The sequence below is a fragment of the Procambarus clarkii genome, chromosome 22, assembly GCF_040958095.1.
Source record: "Procambarus clarkii isolate CNS0578487 chromosome 22, FALCON_Pclarkii_2.0, whole genome shotgun sequence".
Classification (NCBI taxonomy): Eukaryota; Metazoa; Arthropoda; class Malacostraca; order Decapoda; family Cambaridae; genus Procambarus; species Procambarus clarkii.
The window spans coordinates 1,574,579-1,594,360 of NC_091171.1; the positions used below are offsets into that span (position 1 = coordinate 1,574,579).

Consider the following 19,782-nt stretch of genomic DNA (forward strand, 5'->3'; position numbering starts at 1 on the left):
GGTGCGTAACCCAGCTGGTGATGCTGCTGCAGGTGTGGACCCACCTGGTGATGCTGCTGCAGGTGGGTGAACCACTTGGTGATGCAGCTGCAGGTGGGTGACCTACCTGGTGACGCTGCTGCATGTGGGTGACCCACTTGGTGATGCTGCTACAGTTGGGTGACCCACATGGTGATGCAGCTGCAGGTGGGTGACCCACCTGGTGATGCTGCTGCGGCTGGGTGACCCACCTGGTGATGCAGCTGCAGGTGGGTGACCCACCTGGTGATGCTGCTGCAGGTGTGGGATCCACCTGGTGATGCTGCTGCATTTGAGGGCCCTACCTGGTGATGCTGTTGCAGGTGGGTGACCCACCTGGTGTTGCTGATGCAGGTGGGTGACCCACCTGGTGATGCAGATGCATGTAGTTGACCCAACTGGTGATGCTACTGCAGGTGGGTGACCCACCTGGTGATGCTGATTCAGGTGAGTGTCATTCATGGTGAAGCTAATGCAGCTGGGTGACCCACTTGGTGATGAAGATGCAGGTGGCTGACCCACCTGGTGATGTTTCTGCAGGTGTGGGATCCACCTGTTGATGCTGCTGTAGCTGGGGTACCCACCTGGTGATGCAGCTGCAGGTGGGTGACTCAACTGGTGATGCTGCTTCAGGTGGGTGACCCATCTGGTGATGCTGCTTCAGGTTGGTGACCCATCTGGTGATGCTGCTGCAGGTGGGTGACCCACCTGTTGATGCAGCTGCAGGTGGTTGACCCACCTGGTGATGCAGCTGCAGGTGGGTGACCCATCTGGTGATGCTGCTTCAGGTTGGTGACCCACCTGTTGATGCAGCTGCAGGTGGTTGACCCACCTGGTGATGCAGCTGCAGGTGGGTGACCCACATGGTGATGCAGCTGCAGGTGGTTGACCCACCTGGTGATGCAGCTGCAGGTGGGTGACCCACATAGTGATGCAGCTGCAGGTGGGTGACCCACATGGTGATGCTGCTGCAGGTGGGTGACCCACCTTTTGATGCAGCTGCAGGTGGTTGACCCACCTGGTAATGCTGCTGCAGGTGGGTGACCCACCTGTTGATGCAGCTGCAGGTGGTTGACCCACCTGGTGATGCAGCTGCAGGTGGGTGGCCCACATGGTGATGCAGCTGCAGGTGGGTGACCCACATGGTGATGCTGCTGCAGGTGTGGGACCCACCTGGTGAGGCAAATGCAGGTGGTTGACCCACCTGGTTATGCAGCTGCAGGTGGTTGACCAACCTGGTGATGCAGCTGCAGGTGTGGGACCCACCTGGTAATGCAGCTGCAGGTGTTGGACCCATCTGGTGATGCAGCTGCATGTGTGTGACCCACCTGGTGATGCTGCTGCACGTGTGGGACCAGCCTGGTGATGCAGCTGCAGGTGGGGTGACCCACCTGGTGATGGTGCTACAGGTGGGGTGACCCACCTGTTGATGCCGTCGCAGGTGGGTGACCCACCTGGTAATGCAGCTGCAGGTGTGGTACCCACCCGGTGATGCTGCTGCATGTATGGGACCCACCTGGTGATGCAGCTGCAGTTGGGTGACCCACCTGGTGATGCTGCTGCAGTTGGGTGACCCACCTTGTGATGCTTCTGCAGGTGGTTGACCCACCTGGTGATGCAGCTGCAGGTGGGTGACCCAACTGGTGATGCTGCTGCAGGTGGGTGACCCACCTGGTGATGCTGCTCAGCCGGGTGACCCACCTGATGATGCAGCTGAAAGTGTGGGACCCACCTGGTGATGCAGTTGCATGTGGGTGACCCTCCTGGGGATGAAGCTGTAACTGGGTGACCCACCTGGTGATGAAGCTGCAGGTTGGGTGACCCAGCTGGTGATGAAACTGCAGGTGTGAGACCCACCTGGTGATGCTGCTGCAGCTGGGTGACCCGCCTGGTGTTGCAGCTGCAGGTGTGGGACCCACCTGGTGATGCAGCTGCAGGTGTGAGACCCACCTGGTGATGCAGGTGCAGGTGGGTGACCCACCTATTCATGCAGCTGCAAGTGTGGGACCCACCTGGTGATGCAGCTGCAGGTGTGGGATCCACCTGGTGATGCAGCTGCAGGTGGGTGACCTACCTGGTGATGCAGCTGCAGGTGGGTGACCCACCTGGTGATGCAGCTGTAGCTGGGTGACCCACCTGGTGATGCTGCTGCAGGTGCGTGACCCACTTGGTGATGCTGCTGCAGGTGTGGGACCCACCTGGTGATGCTGCTGCAGCTGGGTGACCCACCTGGTGATGCAGCTGCAGGTGCCTGACCCACCTGGTGATGCTGCTGTAGGTGGGTGACCCACCTGGTGAATGCTGCTGCAGGTGAGTGACCCACCTGGTGATGCTGCTACAGCTGGGTGACCCACCTGCTTATGAAGCTGCAGGTGGGTGACCCACTTGGGTGATGCAGCTGAAGGTTTGGGACCCACCTGGTGATGCAACTGCACGTGTGAGACCCACCTGGTGATGCAGCTGCGGGTGGGTGACCCACTTAGTGATGCAGCTGCAGGTGTGGGACCACCTGGTGATGCAGCTGCAGGCGGGTGACCCACCTGATGATGCTGCTGCAGGTGTGGACCAACCTGGTGATGCTGCAGCAGGTGTGTGATCCTCCTGGTGATGCTGCTGCAGGTGGGTTACCGATATGATGATGCTACTGCCGTGGATGACCCACTTGGTGATGCTGCTGCAGGTGGGTGACCCACCTGGTGATGCTGCTGCACGTTGTTGACCCACCTGGTAATGCAACTGCAGGTGTGCGACCCACCTGGTGAGGTAGCTGCATGTGTGGGACCCACTTGGTGATGCAGTTGCAGGTAGGTGACCCACTTATTGATGCAGCTGCAGGTGTGGGACCCACCTAGTGATGCAGCTGTAGGAGGGTGACCCACCTGGTGATGCAGCTGCAGGTGGGACCAACCTGGTGATGCATCTGCAGGTGTGGGACCCACCTGGTGGTGCAGTTGCAGGTGGGTGACCCACCTGGTAATGCAGCTGCAGGTGTGGGAACCACTTGGTGATGGCGCTGCAGGTGGGTGACCCACCTGATGATGCCGCTCTAGCTGAGTCACCCAACTGGTGATGCAGCTGCAGGTGGGTGACCCACCTGGTGATGCTGCTGCAGGTGGGTGACCCACCTGGTGATGCTGCTGCAGGTGGGTGACACACCTGGTGATGCAGCTGCATGTGTGTGACCCACCTGGTGATGCTGCTGCAGGTGTGGGACCCACCTGGTGATGCAGGTGAAGGTGGGTGACCCACCTATTCATGCAGCTGCAAGTGTGGGACCCACCTGGTGATGCAGCTGCAGGTGTGGGATCCACCTGGTGATGCAGCTGCAGGTGGGTGACCTACCTGGTGATGCAGCTGCAGGTGGGTGACCCACCTGGTGATGCAGCTGTAGCTGAGTTACCCACCTGGTGATGCTGCTGCAGGTGCGTGACCCACTTGGTGATGCTGCTGCAGGTGTGGGACCCACCTGGTGATGCTGCTGCAGCTGGGTGACCCACCCGGTGATGCAGCTGCAGGTGGGTGACCCACCTGGTGATGCTGCTGGCGGTGGGTGACCCACCTGGTGATGCAGCTGCAGGTGGGTGACCCACCTGGTGATGCTGCTGCACGTGGGTGACCCACCTGGTGATGCTGCTGCAGGTGGGTGACACACCGGGTGATGCACCTGCATGTGTGTGACGCACCTGGTGATGCTGCTGCAGGTGTGGGACCCACCTGGTGATGCTGCTGCAGGTGGGTGACCCACCGGGTGATGCTGCTGCAGGTGGGTGACCCACCTGGTGATGCAGCTGCATTTGGGTGACCCACCTAGTGATGCAGCTGCAGGTGTGGTCCCACCTGGTAATGCAGCTGCAGTTGCGCGACCCACCTGGTGATGCAGTTGCAGGTGGGTGACCCACTTGTTGATGCAGCTGCAGGTGTGGGACCCACCTGGTGATGCTGCTGCAGGTGGGTGACCCACCTGGTGATGCAGCTGCAGGTGGGTGACCCACCTGGTGATGCATCTGTAGCTGGGTGACCCACCTGGTGATGCAGCTGCAGGTGCGTGACCCACCTGCTGATGCTGCTGCAGGTGTGGGACCCACCTGGTGATGCTGGTACAGCTGGGTGACCCATTTGGTGATGCAGCTGCAGGTGGTTGACCCACCCGGTGATGCTGCTGCAGGTGGGTGACCCACCTGGTGATGCTGCTTCAGGTGTGGGACCCACTTGGTGATGCTCCTGCAGCTGGGTGACCCGCGTGGTGATGCAGCTGCAGGTGGGTGACCCACCTAGTGATGCAGCTGCAGGAGGGTGACCCACCCGGTAATGCAGCTGCAGGTGTGGGATAAACCTGGTGATGTTGCTGCAGGTGGGTGACCCACCTGGTGATGCTACTGCAGCTGCGTGACCCACCTGGTGATGAAGCTGCAAGTGGCTGACCCACCTGCTGATGCTGCTGCAGGTGTGGGATCCACATGTTGATGCTGCTGCAGCTGGGTTGCCCACCTGGTGATGCAGATGCGGGTGGGTGACCCACCTGGTATGGGTGCCTGCTGAATGGTACCAGGCGGTCACCTAACATCCTCAAAGTACCATTAGTTGACACCGGGAGGTCACCTGCCATCGACACGGTCCCCGTACTTGCCACCAAAAGTTCACCACCCCTTATAAAATAGTTCCAAGGATGCAAAGGAACAATGTAAATGTTTACTGCCTTTAGCAACAGTTGTGGATACCCAAAACCCAAACTGGCTTAGAGGAAACAATAATATCCCAGCCTCTCTCTTGTTTATGCTTTGACAAACAACAATTATTACAATGTAAATGTTTGCAAACATAACGTGTTGATACAACACACAATGTAAGATGCTTATACAACATACAATATAGAGGGCTTATACAACATACAATATAGAGGGCTAATACAACATACAATATAATTTGCTGATACAACATATATATATATATATATATATATATATATATATATATATATATATATATATATATATATATATATATATATATATATATATATATATATATATATATATATAATAGAAGGGAGTACCACCTCTAGCTGGAAGGGGGACCCATAGCCTCGGAGGAAACCACGCATAACGCATTAGAGGGAATGTTTAGATCCCCTCCAATACAGTTTCTGTGTGCTTTTCTCCTACCACCCCCTTCCTTTTTTATTTTTTGTGCTTTATTATTCATTTGATGGTTACAAGATATACATGGGTTGATACAAAAATAATAATGCAAAAAGGTGCTTAAAGGTTATGGATCTCTTGAAAAACACAACAATGGGAAACATTGATGAATGTCACAGACGGGTTCGATCATTGTTGCAAGTCAAACACTTCTTCGAATTCCTCTGAAGTTGGACTAGTGCCCAAGACGCAACAGGCATTTCCTCTCTGAATCACAACACTGAGGCGCTGGAACAAGAAACTTTTTGCTCTCTGGTCTTTTGTAGCGCTGATCAATTTGTCCCCCAATTCCTTCAGGAACTTCAATGCACATTTTCCCCACGAACCGAGGGTCTCCGAGCCGATCGGAACAAAGCTGTAGCAGTGTGCTAGACCTCTGTATTTAATAATTTTCTGCGATTCCCTGAAAGAAGCAGCACCACCGCTTTCACGTGTGCTGTAGTGGAGGTAGGTACTGGCCAGTGTGGCAGCGCACGTGTAGTCCCATACCACTTCCTTACCATCCTTCCAAGGTAGCAAGGTGACCCCATCAGGGCGCTTCTGAGGGTCGTTAGGTCTGGATAAGTGTGGTTCTCTTTGTGCTGGGCAGCGGGCTGTGGCGAGGCTCCTCTTGATGATGTCGTTGACTTCTTCATGTCTTGCAATTTTACCCTGTGATTTACGACATGCCAGACCATGACGACCATATTGGTCTGCCATCGCAGTTCCGCAGATGCACCTATGTTCGGTGAGGATGGGGGCGGCAAGGCGAAGGGCAACTCCTATGCGGAGAGCGTCATGACTGAGGCGAGTTCCCAGGGCTGCATTGGGCACAGCAAATAAAAAATCCCCGGCGTGGGGTGCTGTTACCGCTAGGAGGCGGGCTTTGTTTTCAGCATCAGCGTTGTCAATCATTGCTGTGACAGTCTTTTCCATTATGGGGCTATCCCAGTGGGCCTGCTTGTGGTCTTTTGGGACTTGTGGTCGGGGTTGAGGGTGTGCAATGGTGTCCCATTGTCTGGCTGCTTCGATGAACGTTTGATCATGAGTTCCCGCTGTCTCTCTCATACGCTCTGGTAGAATCTGCCCTACCAATTCGTTGGCTGCTGTACATGAGGATAAGAATGCTGGAAGTGCTACCTCAGTTGCCTTTCGTATGCCTATCCCTCCAAATCTCACTGGTAGTGTTGCTTGGTCCCACTGACTGTCATCTAAATCTAGGTTGAGCGCCTTCCTGAATATTGACCTGAGGAGCTCATCATATTGATGTAGAAGTGGGTTGCCAAAAGTTGGTGCACACCTTAAGAAGTATGTTAGCCTGGGCAAGGTAAGGCACTTTGTGAGAAGGTAGAGGGCATCGTGGGAGTCCAAGTCCTCAATTCTCTCTTCCATCCTCTTTAGGTCTCTAAACTTTTCGTCAAGGACTGCAGCAATGGCATTGTGGCCCAGAGGTGCTCCGAGTTGTGTGCTGTCGGTAGTGTGCTGTAGTGTATAGTAGTGTGCTGTGTGCGAGTAGTGTGCTGTCGGTATATATATATATATATATATATATATATATATATATATATATATATATATATATATATATATATATATATATATATATATATATATATATATATATATATATATATATATATATATCGTACCTAATAACCAGAACGTACTTATCAGCCTACTATTCAAGGCCCGATTTGCCTAATAAGCCAAGTTTTCATGAATTAATGTTTTTTCGACTACCTAACCTACCTAACCTAACCTAACCTAACTTTTTCTGCTACCTAACCGAACCTAACCTATGAAGATAGGTTAGGTTAGGTTAGGTAGGGTTGGTTAGGTTCGGTCATATATCTACGTTAATTTTAACTCCATTAAAAAAAAATTGACCTCATACATAATGAAATGGGTAGCTTTATCATTTCGTAAGAAAAAAACTAGAGAAAACATATTAATTCATGAAAACTTGGCTTATTAGGCAAATCGGGCCTTGAATAGTAGGCTGATAAGTGCGTTCTGGCTACTAGGTACGACATATATATATATATATATATATATATATATATATATATATATATATATATATATATATATATATATATATATATATATATATATATATGTTGTACCTAGTAGCCAGAACGTCGTACTCTGCCTACTATGCAAGGCCCGATTTGCCTAATAAGCCAAGTTTTTCTGAATTAATATATTTTCTCTAATTTTTTTCTTATGAACTGATAAAGCTACCTATTTCATTAAGTATGAGGTCAATTTTTTTTAATTGGAGTTAATATTAACGTAGATATTTGGGCACATGTATAAGCAAGTAGATGGGGTCGCCATGGGTTCTCCCCTAGGTGTCCTGTTTGCGAACTTCTACATGGGTACCTTCGAACAAAAGGTTTTAGTCGACATGAACTTAAAACCGGCCATATACTGCAGGTATGTTGACGACATTTTTACACAGGTACCTGATGTTAGACATCTGCAGGAGCTGAAGGAGGCATTTGAGCGGAATTCTGTGTTGCGTTTCACTTATGAGATGGAAAAGGATGGGAAGCTGCCCTTTCTAGATGTAACAGTTATGGAGAGGAGCGGAGGTTTCCACACTGCAGTCTACACTAAGGAAACAAACATAGGAATGTGCCTCAATGCCAACAGTGACTGCCCAGACAGGTACAAGAGGAGTGTTCTTAACGCTTATGTCGACCGTGCTCTCAGCCACAGCTCAGGATGGAAGCAAGTCGATGAAGAACTCTGTAGGGTAAGGCCGGTCCTAGTCAACAACGGCTTCTCCAATGGTTTCGTTGAAGACATCATAAGAAGGAAGGTGAAACGCCATGCAACTTCTGAAGAGACAACTAACACAACACCTGTACCCACTATTACACTATTTTACAGGAACTTCTTTTCCGCAGCTCATAAAACGGAGGAAAGGGTCCAGAAAGATATTGTTAATAGTAACGTTATCCCTACAGACAAAAGTCAGAAGATACAATTGACGATTTACTATAAAACCAAAAAAACGGCCAACCTACTCATGAGAAACTCTCCAGACACAAAGCAGAACGCTTTAAAAGAGACCAATGTCGTCTATGCCTTCAAATGACCACTTGGGGACTGTAAGCCTCAAAGAACTCAGTATATAGGCAAGACAACAACATCTCTTTCCCGGCGATTAACGATGCATAAGCAACAGGGCTCCATTAAGGAACATATAATCTCTTCCCACAACCAGACCATCACCAGAGAAGTCTTAACAAAAAACACGGAAATCATCGATAGACACAGCGATAGCAGGCGGCTTGATATCTACGAGGCACTACACATTAAGAAGTCAACACCAGCAATCAACAGCCAATTAATGCACAACTATATTCTACCCACTTCAAGACTCCGCACCAATATAGAAGCATAAAGAAATATGGGCCAATAGGCCCTCTGCAGTTACTTCCATTCTTCCCCTTAATTTTCCCAATTTATACCCATTGTTTCGTGTTCTGTCTTGTGTTGAAAGTTTTGTTCACCTCATCCAAAACTTTTGTAATAAATAAATAAATATATATATATATATATATATATATATATATATATATATATATATATATATATATATATATATATATATATATATATATATATTTATATATATATATATATATATATATATATATTTATATATATATATATATATATATATATATATATATGTATATATATATATATATATATATATATATATATATATATATATATATATATATATATATATACATATATATACAGAACATCTCAAGACAACAACATCTCTTTCTAGGCGTTTAACGATGCATAAACAACAGGGCTCCATTAAGGAACATATAATCTCTTCCCACAACCAAACCATCGCCAGAGAAATCCTAGTAAACAACACAGAAATCATCGATAGATACAGCGATAGCAGGCGGCTTGACGTTTGCGAGGCACTACACATTAAGAAGTCAACACCAGCAATCAATAGCCAATTAATGCACAACTATATTCTACCCACCTCAAGACTCCGCTCCAATATAGAAGCATCAAGAAATATGGACCAATAGGCTTTCTACAATCACTTCCATTTCAATACCCATTGTTTCGTGTTCTGTCTTGTGCTGATGAAATTAATACCCTATTAATGCCACCTCTTGTTCTGTCTTGTGTTGATGAAATTAATACCCTATTAATGCTACCTCACCCCATCCACCTCACTCAAATATATATATATATATATATATATATATATATATATATATATATATATATATATATATATATATATATATATATATATATATATATATATATATATATATATATATATATATATATATGGGTCTAAGCTAATCGAAACAACTAGAGACCCAAGAGCTGCTAGTTTTCTTTTTCAACGCCTTAGTGTGGCAATCCAGAGAGGAAATGCTCACTGCATCCATGGTTCCTGCCCGCCATCTGAGGAGCTGGAGGAGCTGTTCAACTTGTGACAAGCAGCCTTGTACCCTGCATGTAATCAATATTGTAACTTTTTTTGTGTAATGACATTTTCAAATAAAGTTAGATAAATATACACACATACCAAAAGAATAGGGGTGGTAGGAGAAGAAAATATCAAAGTGTTCAGTGAGGATCCACAAGGTCTTCTCTGACTACTCTTTATTTTCTTCTCCGAGGCTATGGGTCTCTACACTTGCACCAGAGGTGGTACCCCTTCTAGGTACCACACATATATATATATATATATATATATATATATATATATATATATATATATATATATATATATATATATATATATATATATAAATATATATATATATATATATATATATATATATATATATATATATATATATATATATATATATATATATATATATATATATATATATATATATATGTATGTATATATATATTAGTATATTTTGGTAGCAGTCTTTCCTGTAGACATATATTATTAAATATGATCGAAAAAGTAAGATTAATAATTCTAACACGAATTTTCTCAATCTTTCGTACATTACGCTTCACTGTTGGAGGTAAATCAAAAATCAATTCTCCAAAATTCATTTTTATTTCTAGTCTGACGCGACACGGGCGCGTTTCGTAAAACTTATTACATTTTCAAAGACTTTAGTTCACAAATACACAACTGAATAGAACTTATGTATCTCCGATTTTATATCTACATTTGAGTGAGGTGGAAGGGGTGATGTGGCATTAACACAAGACAGAACAAAATGTGGTATTAATAGGGTATTAATTTCATCAACACAAGACAGAACAAGAGTATTAATAGGGTATTAATTTCATCAACACAAGACAGAACACGAAACAATGGGTATTGAATAGAAGTGTTTGTAGAAAGCCTATTGGTCCATATTTCTTGATGCTTCTATATTGGAGCGGAGTCTTGAGGTGGGTAGAATATAGTTGTGCAATAATTGGCTGTTGATTGCTGGTGTTGACTTCTTGATGTGTAGTGCCTCGCAAACGTCAAGCCGCCTGCTATCGCTGTATCTATCGATGATTTCTGTGTTGTTTACTAGGATTTCTCTGGCGATGGTTTGGTTGTGGGAAGAGATTATATGTTCCTTAATGGAGCCCTGTTGCTTATGCATCGTTAAACGCCTAGAAAGAGATGTTGTTGTCTTGCCTATATACTGGGTTTTTTGGAGCTTACAGTCCCCAAGTGGGCATTTGAAGGCATAGACGACGTTAGTCTCTTTTAAAGCGTTCTGTTTTGTGTCTGGAGAGTTTCTCATGAGTAGGCTGGCCGTTTTTCTGGTTTTATAGTAAATCGTCAATTGTATCCTCTGATTTTTGTCTGTAGGGATAACGTTTCTATTAACAATATCTTTCAGGACCCTTTCCTCCGTTTTATGAGCTGTGGAAAAGAAGTTCCTGTAAAATAGTCTAATAAGGGGTATAGGTGTTGTGTTAGTTGTCTCTTCAGAGGTTGCATGGCTTTTCACTTTCCTTCTTATGATGTCTTCGACGAAACCATTGGAGAAGCCGTTATTGACTAGGACCTGTCTTACCCTACAGAGTTCTTCGTCGACTTGCTTCCATTCTGAGCTGTGGCTGAGAGCACGGTCGACATATGCGTTAACAACACTCCTCTTGTACCTGTCTGGGCAGTCGCTGTTGGCATTTAGGCACATTCCTATGTTTGTTTCCTTAGTGTTGACTGCAGTGTGGAAACCTCCGCCCTTTTCCATGACTGTTACATCTAGAAAGGGCAGCTTCCCATCCTTTTCCATCTCGTAAGTGAAACGCAGCACGGAACTCTACTCAAATGCCTCCTTCAGCTCCTGCAGATGTCTGACATCAGGTACCTGTGTAAAAATGTCGTCAACATACCTGCAGTATATGGCCGGTTTCAAGTTCATGTCGACTAAGACTTTTTGCTCGATGGTACCCATGTAGAAGTTTGCAAACAGGACACCTAGGGGAGAACCCATGGCGACCCCATCTACTTGCTTATACATGTGCCCATCCGGCCTCTTTAGTACAAGCTTGGAGTAGTTTCCTCGGAATATTTTCTGGTATGTCAAGAGGAGTACAGGCTGGATCACGATACACTCTGTCAGCTATCATTCCGATTGTCTCGTCCACAGGTACGTTGGTAAACAGCGATTCTACGTCCAACGAGGCTCTTATCCCTGTGGCCCGTGTGCCCCGCAGTAAGTCAACAAATTCCTTTGGAGACTTCAGGCTGAAGGCGCAAGGAACATAAGGAGTCAGCAGGCCGTTGAGTCGCTTCGCCAGTCTGTACGTGGGTGTGGGTATCTGGCTAATGATTGGCCGAAGTGGGTTTCCAGGCTTGTGCGTCTTGACAGTGAAGCGTAATGTACGAAAGATTGAGAAAATTCGTGTTAGAATTATTAATCTTACTTTTTCGGTCATATTTAATAATGTATATATATATATATATATGTATGTATAATTAATTAATTAATTCATTCATTCATTCATAATTAAATTTTTGACGGAACACACTAATTTAAATAAGCATAAAATTTAGGCAAATAACTGACAAACACTCTAGTTTGTGGGAACCGACCTGTGAGATTTATATTTATTTAATTTATATGAATTTATATTTACGTTAATTTATATACTTCGATAGCAATTTGTATAATGATAAGTGGACTGTATTTCTGCAATAATCTCTTAATCTCACAAATCGATCCTCTACACATTAGGGGGGTTATTAAATTAATATATATGCAGCCAATCAAACTACAGTAACTACATACATTGAAAAGGTTCCTTATCTTATAGTACAGCAGGTTAGTCCACCAGGTATAACTAGGGTGTAGACACCAAATTATCCTCTTTGAGGTAGCTTCCATCACCCAGTAACTGGTGCACAAACTCTTCCTCGTCTTGACCTGTCAAAAAGGCGCTAACTGTGAAGCCAGAAACCTATATATGACAAGTATTTCAGAGAAAACTGTACATGGAACATGAAGACCTGGCTTAATTACCTTTAGTTTGAGGCTTCCACGTGGTCTAACCGGTTCACCCTATATAATGACATTAATGGCCATAAATGAAGATACATGGGTTTCGGAAAGAACACTTAACTTGAATTTGTAGACAGCGTGTTGAAAATGGTACACCTTTGGTTTCCATAACACTACGTCCAAGTAAAATTAACAGGAGCCGAATTTGCTCCCGTGTGAGCCTCTGGTCTCGTATAAACAATGGCTGCCCTCCTTCCTCACTCTGACGCCTGGCTTACATTGTCCACATGTCAGAAAGTGATAGAAGGGTCACATTTACTCTACTTTAATATTGATAATTAAGTTAATTTATATAAGATGTTTTTATGATGGTAAAGTCCAAAGACTAATGTATTTAAGAATAATTCCCACCATAATAGGTGGTGAATTATAATAGTGTGTGGTGATGATATCCCGTTTTCTATAGACGGTAATTCCACTACAAGTTACGTTTTCTATGGGTAACTTGTTTATACAACACAGCTCTTATCTGTCTGTATGATATTATTATTAAATGGTGTCGGACTTTCCGACATAGTTGTTTGAGCCATAAAATAAGAGTGATATATGTCTGAAACAAAAACACAACACATGCATTTGTCTGACACAACAAATACAACACATTTACTTGCCAGAAACAAAAGCAAAATACATTCTTTTGTCCGAGACAAAAAGCATAGACAGACATTTGTCTGAGACAAAAACTATGATACACATTTGTCTTAAAACTAAAGATAGACATTTCTCTGAGATAAAAACTAGAGGTAAACACTTATCTTAGACAAAAAAAACAGTCACTGCCTGCGGAGAACGATAACATGACATAGACAGTAGAATGGTTCAATCGACTTGAGAATGGTCCAGGACGGACCGAAACGTCGTCGTTCCTTCAACTTCTAGTGTGTTGTCTGGTCAACACATAGACAGTAGTCATATGAAGCTATTAGATCGTGCCTTCTTAGATCGTGCTTTATTAAATGAGTGTTTGCTTAAGTGACTGGATCAATAAAGTCAATATGATGGACGGAGCAGCCAGAGAATTATGTGTGCTGAAGGGGCTCTAGTCTGTGATGATCAAGTTCACCATCGGTCCACAACGAGCACTCTGCAGACTGTGATGATCTAGTTCACCATCTGGTCACAACGAGCACTCTACAGTCTGTGAAGATCTAGTTCACCATCTGGTCACAACGAGCACTCTACAGTCTGTGATGATCTAGTTCACCATCTGGTCACAACGAGCACTCTACAGTCTGTGATGATCTAGTTCACCATCTGGTCACAACGAGCACTCTACAGTCTGTGATGATCTAGTTCACCATCTGGTCACAACGAGCACTCTACAGTCTGTGATGATCTAGTTCACCATCTGGTCACAACGAGCACTCTACAGTCTGTGATGATCTAGTTCACCATCTGGTCACAACGAGCACTCTACAGTCTGTGATGATCTAGTACACCATCTGGCATCAACGAGAACTCTACGGATTGTGATGATCGGACTGTAACAAGCACTTTACAGTCAGTGATGACTCAAGACCCTCTGGCCTAAACCCTCCCATGTACTTTAACCAACATTCAGGTGCCTAAGGACTGTAGACATTCTCGTTCGTCCCCAAGAAAGGAATATCACAAGATATATTCCATTTGACACTAAAATAATGTTGTCAAGAGAGACCCTTGTGATGGGGTTTCAATTGCTTGGAGTCTTTCCGTTCAAGTTGACTGGGGAGACTCGTTATATTTACAAGTTCAGCCTCAAGATCTTCCTCTGGGGTGTCGTTGTACAAGTCGTACTTTCGTCAATGAATTGTCTATTTGTAAGAAAATTGTTTCTGACATTGATACAGCCGGATATAGGGAGCGTTGCAATTATCATTTCCTCCATTTCCGTGAACATGTCAACACACATGATCCTGTTTTTGTTTTTACTCAATAGTAGGAAACTGAAGGACGCTCTGGAACACCTCGCTACAGTGGTCCATGAGACCGTAGTGGATGAACGAAGGAGGATAATATTTCTCACCCTTCCAATTCTAATATTTGAAGTATTCCTAGTAACCTATTGTGTAACTATTTTAGATCTGAGCTCAGTGATGGAGGTGGTTTATTTAATTCTATTTATTCTGTTAATAATGATTTACTGGATCGTGCCATTGGAATTCTTTAAAGTGGTCTTCAGGCTTCTCTCTCGACACCTACGGCTTGCGGCTGAAGACTTGTCCACAGTGTCAGATGTGCGAGGAGGAGCAGTGATCTCAGCCTTGGAGGATATGGAGGGGCATGTCAATCAGGTTAGTTTAATTACTTGTGGAGCGAGGTTTTTCTTACTAAAAATTCTCACTGGGATTTTAGATATCAGTCCTAAATCCGGGTAGGTATTTGTCAGGTTATATCTGAATTTTGTTGAATATCCTGCAGTGGCTTACACAACCTGTCCTCTTAAAAATAACGTCGCTTTTGGCCGTTTACCAGTATGGCCGAAAATAGACGTAATTTGAAAATGAAAAAAATTTAAATAAATTTGGGATTTTTTTTTTCAACAACAGTAAGTTAAGGGTCCTCTGATAGGTTAGATGGGCAGGAAATTCTCATAAAGTTTCAAACGTTATGAAAAACGTTAATTGAAAGTTTCCTCTTTTAACCTAATCGAGTAAGCCGGAGGACTCAAACAGAAAAAGGAACAGTACGTCACTTTCGTGAGTCGATTTCATTTCAAATTACGTCCAAATTTGGCCATAGCGCGCATACGAGCGAAAAGTTACGTTATTTTTAAGAGGACGGGTTGGTCTACACTTGATCCGTCTCATCAACTTTGTGCAAATCACAATAATCGGAGTTTATTATTAGCCTGTCTACTTATACTAGATAGATTATTGGTGCCACTATATGTTTCTATCCACCCAATCACATAGACTGGTCGGTAGAGCGACGGCCTCGCTTCTTGCAGTTCCGATCCCCGACCGTCAAAGTGGTTGGGCTTTACCGAAAACGTCTGCAAAACTTCATTAATTTTCCTCCTCTTACACAGATCAAGATGCTACATGAGAAGCTGACAGTGTTCTTCTTCCCGGGGTTCAGTGTGTTGCTGCTGGGCGCTCTCATCTTGGCTACAGCTTCGCCGTATGCCATAATGAGAGGTATATTGATCAATGGAGGCACTATCTTCATCACCTTCTTCAGCTATGGTTTTCTTTGGCAGGTTAACCGTGTGGGTCAGAATTTTGTTGATGAGGTAAGTCTAGTTGTATTGGTGTGTGTGCAGCCTTGTTGCAATCCCTGTTGCTATCAGTATAATGCAACCAATGTTGTAATTGATATGTTGTTACCAATATTACTATCAGAATGTTGTAACCCTTGATGTTAATTTCAGTTTAGCTTTGGGTCGATGCTCTAATGAACTGACTGTATTGATGAGGTCGTCGTCAACATTATTGATGAGTGAAAGTCTTCATGGCTTGGCGCCTTATTTTGATAATTACTTATTGATCAAGTAGCTGATATTATCTCACAGGTAAACACAGCTGTGTGGATGCTGAGGGACCTGAGATGCCGGATCCGGGACCACGAGATGAAGACGCGGGTGAGTTGAACACAGATTGATTGATTAAGATTAAGCCATCCAAGAGGTGGCACGGGCATGAATAGCCCGTAAGTGGTGGATGTTTGGAGTTAATGTGATCTTTGGTTGTTAGGAGAACACAGGAGAAATGTCCTGGTGGTATTTGTAAATGTAAAAAAAAACTTTTTGAATTTTGTTATTCAAAAATCTAATGTTCTTCATTACGTCATGCATAACAGTAAATACGGAGGAAATATTTATGAATGAATTGTGTAGTTGATATTGTCTCAAGCATGTTAACAGCAACCGTTCTCAGTACTGTTTTGGATAAGGTATCCACATAGACTATGTGATACCGTATATCCCATCCCATCCACATAGACTATTCGGTACAGCGAAGGCTTTGTATCTTTCAGGATACATACCATGTTCAATAACCAGTGGTCGAATTGGTTAGACACTGTTCCTTCTCTCTATCCTCATATCCCAGCTTCTTGTCCTCATATCCCAGCTCCTTGCCCTCTTGTCCCAGCTCCTTGTCCTCTTGTCCCAGCTCCTTGTCCTCATACCCTTCCAAGTGTTATATAGTCGTTTATGGCTTAACTTTTCTCCCCATAATTACCTTAACTTGGATAAGGTAACTGCAGAACTGGCATTCGCTAGAATTTACAGAGCAATGAAACATAAAAGTTTGTAAACAACATTATCCTCAGAACCTTTAATTAAAATGTTTGACCACATATTCGATGGAGTTAATTTACTAGAATACTGTTCAATGAACTAAACATCACTGTGGTGGTTTGAAGTGTAAACATTTATTTAATATGCATTTGTTGCTGAGGAAAAAAATGTAAAATGTAAGCCTAAGTCAAGGATTCTTTATATTAGTCACCTTATTTATTCAAGTGATGATTGACGGGATATATCTCCAGCAGCAATTATTAGTCGTCTAACACACTGTAATGCCCTACTCACCCCACCGTCATACTACAAGATTCGTACTGGAATCATTCATTTAATTATTTGATGAATAATTCTAGTACGAATCGTTTTTTTTCCTTTGTTTTGCATCACTTAGAAAAAAAGATGAAAAAATAACTTACCAAAGTTCATTTTCAAATTGAATTGGACCTGTCACGTGTCACTAAAGGTGATGTTTCACTGAAACTCTCTTTAGCACCTTCAGAGGCAGGGAAAGCGACTGCAAATGAGCATAAGAGAAAGTATTCATACCAGATATGATAAAGTGAGGCGAGGTCTCCCCCAATCATGGCAACTATAGTTAATTTTGTCCTCAAGGATGCTGATAGGAATTTATAGTTAAAAAACCTATCCTGTATTCATAAGAAATTAAGCATGGACAATCGTACCAAAACATGTGTATTTATTTACCAACAGGTGTACCAGCTGATTAGACTTATGAAGCCGCTACAGGTGTTCGATATGTGTGGCTGGTACACCCTTGGCTCCAGCTCCTTCCTGGCAGTAAGTCCATCCCAACTATGAGTCCCATCAGGGGCGGTATCCACCAATGACAACAACACTGTATTTACAGTTCTATTAAAAAAATACTAGCTTTGCAAATGACTACATTAAGTGATAATAATGGGGAAATATTAAATATTATTCATTATCCATTTCTCTATGTCTTTGACCTGTATTTGCCTTTGTAAAACTTTGGGGAAAAAAAAATATATATATATATATATATATATTATTAAATATGACCGAAAAAGTATGATTAATAATTCTAACACGAATTTTCTCAATCTTTCGTACATTTCTTTTCACTGTTGGAGGTAAATCAAAAATCAATTCTCCAAAATTCATTTTTATTTCTAGTCTGACGCGACACGAGCGCGTTTCGTAAAACTTATTACATTTTCAAAGACTTTAGTTTACAAATACACAACTGAATAGAACTTACGCATCTCCGATTTTATATCTACACTTGAGTGAGGTGGATGGGATGAGGTGGCATTAATAGGGTATTAATTTCATCAACACAAGACAGAACAAGAGGTGGTATTAATAGGGTATTAATTTCATCAACACAAGACAGAACACGAAACAATGGGTATTGAATAGAAGTGTTTAGAGAAAGCCTATTGGTCCATATTTCTTGATGCTTCTATATTGGAGCGGAGTCTTGAGGTGGGTAGAATATAATTGTGCATTAATTGGCTGTTGATTGCTGGTGTTGACTTCTTGATGTGTAGTGCCTCGCAAACGTCAAGCCGCCTGCTATCGCTGTATCTATCGATGATTTTTGTGTTGTTTACTAGGATTTCCCTGGCGATGGTTTCGTTGTGGGAAGAGATTATATGTTCCTTAATGGTGCCCTGTTGCTTATGCATCGTTAAACGCCTAGAAAGAGATGTTGTTGTCTTGCCTATATACTGTTTTTTTGGAGCTTACAGTCCCCAAGAGGGCATTTGAAGGCATAGACGACGTTAGTCTCTTTTAAAGCGTTCTGTTTTGTGTCTGGAGAGTTTCTCATGAGTAGGCTGGCCGTTTTTCTGGTTTTATAGTAAATCGTCAGTTGTATCCTCTGATTTTTGTCTGTAGGGATAACGTTTCTATTAACAATATCTTTCAGGACCCTTTCCTCCGTTTTATGAGCTGTGGAAAAGAAGTTCCTGTAAAATAGTCTAATAGGGGGTATAGGTGTTGTGTTAGTTGTCTCTTCAGAGGTTGCATGGCGTTTCACTTTCCTTCTTATGATGTGAAAGTGAAACGAACCTTAATATATATATATATATATATATATATATATATATATATATATATTAATATATATATTAATATTATATATATTAATATATATATATATATATATATATATATATATATATATATATATATATATATATATAATATATATATATATATATATATATATATATATATATATATATATATATATATATATATATATATATATTAAGGTTCGGGACACGGGTCAAGGATAAGCTCTTCATTCCTAATCATAAACATACAGGATTACCAAAGCTATACACCAAATAAATATGATCGAGTGTCATCTGGTCACTATTGTGGACGTTTTCTCCCTTAGTGTTTATTACCTTATGATCACTAACGAAGATTATTGATGTGGTGAACATGTTTACTTTAGTTCTCTTATCAGTTCGGGTTGTCTAAACAAGTACCTTTGTATTGGCTATTTTGGAAAATATTGTACTTGGTACCTTTTGATAATAATTTAATTGCTTTGTATAATGCGATCATTAATATATTGATGTTCGTACTAAGTAAACATCTTGATAAACTTCATCCTGATAATGGGAATTAGTTGGATACCACAAACTAATATTCAATTGTGGAACTCATTAAATATACTAATATTAAATAAATAGTTATTCTAAGGGGGGGGGGAGGGTTGATGGTATCTGGGAGCGCCTGGGACTATCTCTCTTCTTCATGGTGAACTACCTACAACTGAGTCCACACTGAGGTATTACGGGAAACTTGGTCGTAGTAC

At 43.1% G+C, this 19,782-nt stretch overlaps 1 protein-coding gene across 1 annotated transcript; it reads right to left on the bottom strand.

Annotated features, from left to right (window-relative positions):
- Positions 1–487: 487 nt before the first annotated feature.
- LOC138367596 (uncharacterized) lies at positions 488–7,649 on the bottom strand. Its single transcript, XM_069329314.1, has 6 exons — positions 7,581–7,649; positions 3,887–4,506; positions 3,361–3,651; positions 2,124–2,631; positions 1,006–1,968; positions 488–769 (listed from the first exon to the last, which is right to left on the bottom strand). Exons 1-6 carry the CDS (start codon positions 7,647–7,649, stop codon positions 488–490), a joined length of 2,733 nt encoding a protein of 910 aa, XP_069185415.1.
- Positions 7,650–19,782: the final 12,133 nt, after the last annotated feature.

Bases quoted from the DNA above. Each gene is read 5' to 3' on its own strand.
- LOC138367596 (XM_069329314.1), bottom strand. From the start codon at position 7,649: ATGTCGTCAACATACCTGCAGTATATGGCCGGTTTTAAGTTCATGTCG. The intron at 2,632-3,360 runs GTAGGTCACCCA...ACCCACCTGCAG, and splicing joins ACCTGCAGCTGCATCACCAG to CAGCATCACCAGGAGGATCA. The intron at 1,969-2,123 runs GTGGGTCACCCA...CTGCATCACCAG, and splicing joins AGCTACAGCTGCATCACCAG to GTGGGTCTCACACCTGCAGC.